We start from the raw sequence: 4645 nt of genomic DNA on the forward strand, positions 1-4645 counted from the left end.
GGCTGAAATCTAGAGCTTACTCTTGGTTTTCTTTTTTTTTTCCTTTCTTCATCCTTTTTCTCTAAACGACCAAGCAGGAGAGGAACAGTCTCCAACTGCCTGCACAACGTGCAGTTCTGTGTGGAGGTGCTGCAGCCCAACGAGCAGTTTGTTGGAGTTGCTTCAAAGAGAAAGGAGCCAGAACAAGTCGTCTTCCACTTTGTCACCAGAAGGGGAAAAAGTCAACGCCTGTGGCCTCTGGCTTTCTAGAGGAGTATCTGGGCGACATAGGGAGAGTGAGTGCTTGCCACAGCTGCCAGCAAGGGGAGGTCGCTGGATTCAATCCTGAAAGGAAGCAGAGGAGTCACATTTAACCAAACCCAAACTGCAGCTGGGCTGAACGTGGCCATTAGTAGCCACGCTGCCTGCTTGAGTGTTCAGGTATCACAGAACCATGGACTGGTTTGGGTGCACTGTGACCTTTAAAGCTCATCTGGTCCAACCCCCCTGCAGGGAGCAGGGACATCTGCAGCTACAGCAGGGTGCTCAGAGTTTGGTCCAACCTCCCCTGGGATGGTTCCAGGGATGGGGCAGTGACCACCTCTCTGGGCAGCCTGGGCCAGGGGCTCACCACCCTCAGGGTCAAAAATCTCTTCTTTCTCTCTAGTCTAAATCTCCCTCTTTTAGTTTAAACCCATCACCCCTTGTCCTGTCATAACACACCTTGCTCAAAAGTCTCTCCCCAGCTTTCCAAAGAACCCCTTTAAGCCCTGCAGGCCACCAGAAGGTCTCCCCAGAACCTTGACACAGCTCTCTCAGCCTGGGCTCCCCAGCAGGGGGGTCCCAGCCCCCTGTAAGTGGCCCTGGGGGTGCTGGTGCTGCTCTGCCCCGCAGCACTGCGGAGGGGTGACAGGCCCCAGCTCCCCAGGGAGCCCTGGCAGGGTGCTGCAGCTGCTCCCCAGCTCCAGCCCCACACGTGCTCCCCGTGCCTGCCTGCTCACCCTGTGCTGCTCTGCATTAGAAGATCTTCAGAGCCTTCCTACAAACACCCCTTGAACAGCTTCCCTGCCTGTGCCCCACGCCCCCGCAGAGGTACGATGTGCCTTGCATGGCACAGAGGGTGTTTGCTGCCATGTAGGGACAGTCCACCTGGAGGATCAGGTGCCCCACATTGTTCAGTGGTGACTGACCAGCTAAGGAAGGAGTCTGATAAGCTCTGGAGTGCTGAGCCCACCCTCCTGCCCAGGGAGAAGAGAGACAGGCTGGGGGATCCTCGGGATGAGGCAGTGGCTGAGAGAAGCCTGCAGCCAGGGGTGATTAATGCCACACTAGGGTTCCAGTCCCGTCCTGCTGTGCTTAGAGAAGCCCAGTGGAGGATGTGGCACCAGGAAACCCCGGGCAGCAGCTCAGAGGAGGGTTGTGATCCTACCCCAGCACCACGCCCAGCTCCTTGACGTGAACCCGCATCTGGCCCTTCAGGTACTCGGACAGCATCTTGCTTTTGAAGTAGAGCTCCTGCAGCCGATCCTCCAGGTGCATCACACACTAGAAAGCAAAGGGAGCTGTGTCAGGGAGGAGCCAGAGCCACCTCCAAACCACACCCAGCCTCAGACCCTGTTCAGCTACTGCCTTCTCCTGGCCACGCCGGGGTGAATCACTGGCGAGATATCCACTGGCAGGACTCTTGCTCCTGAGCAGAAGCCTGTGACTGGGCCTTAGAGCCCAATGAACGAGCAGCTGCCTTGACCACAGAGCCACATTCCAGAGGCCAGCTGGGTCAGTGGCACTGGGGGGCAGGCTGGCTGCTGAGGAGCCAACCCAGCAGAGCCCTGCCCCCTCCCTGACCTGTGATGCGACAGGCTGCTGTAAACCCCATCGCCCTCCCAGCTGCCAGTCACACTTACAAAGTTTGGAGATAAATTATGCTTGTACAGCTGAAGAGTGGAATGAAGCAGGTTGGAGACGAGGCTGGAGACTAACACTTCTTTTCCCAGCTTGTTGTCAATCATTCTCCTCTGGCTACTGGCCACTTGCACCGTCCACTTGTCGGTGTCTGCAATAATGCAGACGGCCTCTGCGATGGGCTCATCCAGGACAGGATGCTGCACACAGACAAAAAGGAGAGCAGAACCCTCAGAATCACAAAGGACAACGGGTCCTCCCCCAGCCCAGCACCATCCTGGCCTGCAGGGATGGCTCCCTGAGACGTGGCACCCTGCACGTCCCACCTCCTCACCCCCCAGCCCTGCTGCAGGCAACACGCAGCCTGGGAGGAACAGTCAGTGGTTTATGTTTTCTTCCAGGCTTGAATGCGTGACCCCAGCTGACAATCACATCTTTTGACAGCTGACAGAAAGAGTCCTGACATATCTAACGTACATTTTAAACCTCTAAAACTGAGAGGAGTGAAAACCCAAGCTGCTGCTCCACACGGCCGGGTGTGCTCCCAGTTGTCGCTGGTTTCTGGCTGTGGGAGCGCCAGCAGAGGGAGCGCCGACCCAAGGCTGTGCCTGCCTCCTCCCCGAACCCACCTCCCCTCCCTAAAGCCGCGGGGGCTTTAAACAGGGAGTGCTCAGAACGCCCCCGTCCTCCCCACTGCCTTTATTTTGGGCCAGACCGCTCGGAAGCATCTACCAGAGTCCCACAGGGACCTCACACAGGGGTAGGACACAGTTACTGCTTTACTTGAAGGTGTAAAATCCTGCTCAGTCCTTCTGGATCCTCTCAACCTCTGAATTCTGCAACTGAGGCTGAAGCCTGTGGCTGGACCTGCACCAGGGTGAGGTTCTGCTTCAAGTAAATCCACCTGACAGCAGCAGCCACCTCATGCTGCTGCCCGTGACCTGCAGCTTCATCACACTTCACACACAGCTACACGTGCCACCTAAACCACAAGGGCTTAACCAGCCCCCCGGGGAGTGAACCCCACAGCCACGAGGGAAGGGGACACAATGGGCATGGGCAGGGTGGCTCTGTCAGGACCTCCTGGCAGGTCTCCTCCATGCTCTTCAGGGACAGCCTGCTCCCTGCTCCTCTCCTGCTGGCTGCCCAAGGGGAGGAAAGAGCATCCTCCCCACTGTGCCCCAGCTTCCGTGGAGAAGAGGTGACCTCCAGCACACCTGAGAAGTGGGAGTCCCCTCAGCACAATGTGTTGGTTTCTCCCCTTCTGCCACAGGCAGCACTTTCTGCCACTTTGACTGCAATCCTAAAAAAGGAGTCATGTCTCTGAAACACTGAGCAGCCACTGAGAATCATAATGGTTTGAGTGGGAAGGGACCTTTCAAGCTCACCTGGTGCAACCTTCTGCAGGGAGCAGGGACATCCCCAGCTAGAGCAGGTTGCTCAGAGCTCCATCCACCCTCCCCTGGGATGGTTCCAGGGAGGGTGCAGTTACCACCTCTCTTGGCAGCCTGGGCCAGGGGCTCACCACCCTCAGTGTCAAAAATCTCTTCCTCCTCTCTAGTCTAAATCTCCCTCTTTTAGTTTAAACCCATCACCCTTTGTCCTGTCATAACAAGCCTTGCTCCAAAGTCTGTCACCAAGTTTCTTCTAGGTCCTTGAAGCCCTGCAAGGCCTCCACCAGATCTCCCCAGAGCTTTCTCCTCTCCAGGCTGAAGCACCCCAGCCTCTCAGCCTGGCTTCCCAGCAGAGGGGTTCCAGCCCTGATGGCTTCACTGCAGAGAACACATTCAGCCCCACGAGCAGCACCACGTTGGCTGGACATGCACGAAGAGGAGGGAGCAAAGGCAGCTCCTGCACAACCCCTGCAGCTGGACTCTGTGCCTGGGAAGATGCCCCACCACCTCTTGGCCCATCCTGTGGGCATGCAACCACCAGCAGGCTGCCCTGTCTGCAGGAGATGCTTTCTCTGCAGCTCAGCACAGAGATCTGGCTGCCCAAGGGCACGAGCCTCTCAGGTGGCTTCAGTGGGAGTCTCAGTTTTTGTGCTCCAGATGTGCAGTGAAATGCTCACGTTTTTCAGGTACATTAATTGAGGGAGGAGAAAAAATTGGTGACCTGGGAGAGGAGAAAGCTGAAGAGAGCTGCAGCAGTAAATATTTCCACTGCCAGCAGGTTTGTACGTTCAAAAACATTTGCCTTTCCCTCCTGTGACAAATACATTTACCAAATATAGCTTAATTACCTGCACAGCATGAGACAAATCTGACACCAAACAGTGCCTCAGCTTTTCATCACTTCCTATGCCTTGCAAAACAAAGTCAGGGACGTAAGATGAACAGTAGCCACCTAGTAAGGATCTTCCAAAATTGGCAATGCTGGGCTGGACAGAGTTCACTTCAACTAATTTTGACCTGCAAGAAAGGCACAGCAAAGAGAAGTGCAACAGTGAACAACGAGTTCTGTTACAGGGAGGCCATGTCTTCACATGGATCATAGCTCTTCCAACCTCCAGTCAAGCACTGTCTAAAAAGAAAGAGTTTGAAGTCAGCTCCTGCAGTCAGCCCACTGTGGAAGACAAGGACACGAGCCCAGATTGCAAGGCACAATTCACATTTTTTTCCAGACTGCCGATGTCTCTATATTCTTTTACAACCAGCAAGCTCAAGAGACACTTTTCCAACCACTGATGCCAAGTTAGGCTACATTCCTCCAAACATGTGATGTGAGATGAGGCTCTATCTTTTTTTGTCTCTGTTCCTGCTGC

General features: G+C 55.2%; 1 protein-coding gene across 1 annotated transcript in view; it reads right to left on the minus strand.

The window, feature by feature from the left end:
- Positions 1-245: 245 nt before the first annotated feature.
- The window catches only part of LOC103778754 (folliculin-interacting protein 1-like), a gene marked incomplete at its 5' end in the record, with an annotated part of 5214 nt that continues 814 nt past the window's right edge, over positions 246-4645 (minus strand). The window contains 4 exons of the mRNA XM_008946365.1: positions 246-324; positions 1409-1524; positions 1884-2081; positions 4124-4292. Coding sequence (XP_008944613.1) covers positions 246-324; positions 1409-1524; positions 1884-2081; positions 4124-4292 — 562 coding nt within the window. The remainder of the gene's footprint in view (positions 325-1408; positions 1525-1883; positions 2082-4123; positions 4293-4645) is intronic.

This window comes from Merops nubicus, unplaced genomic scaffold (assembly GCF_000691845.1).
Source record: "Merops nubicus isolate BGI_N331 unplaced genomic scaffold, ASM69184v1 scaffold6458, whole genome shotgun sequence".
Classification (NCBI taxonomy): domain Eukaryota; kingdom Metazoa; phylum Chordata; class Aves; order Coraciiformes; family Meropidae; genus Merops; species Merops nubicus.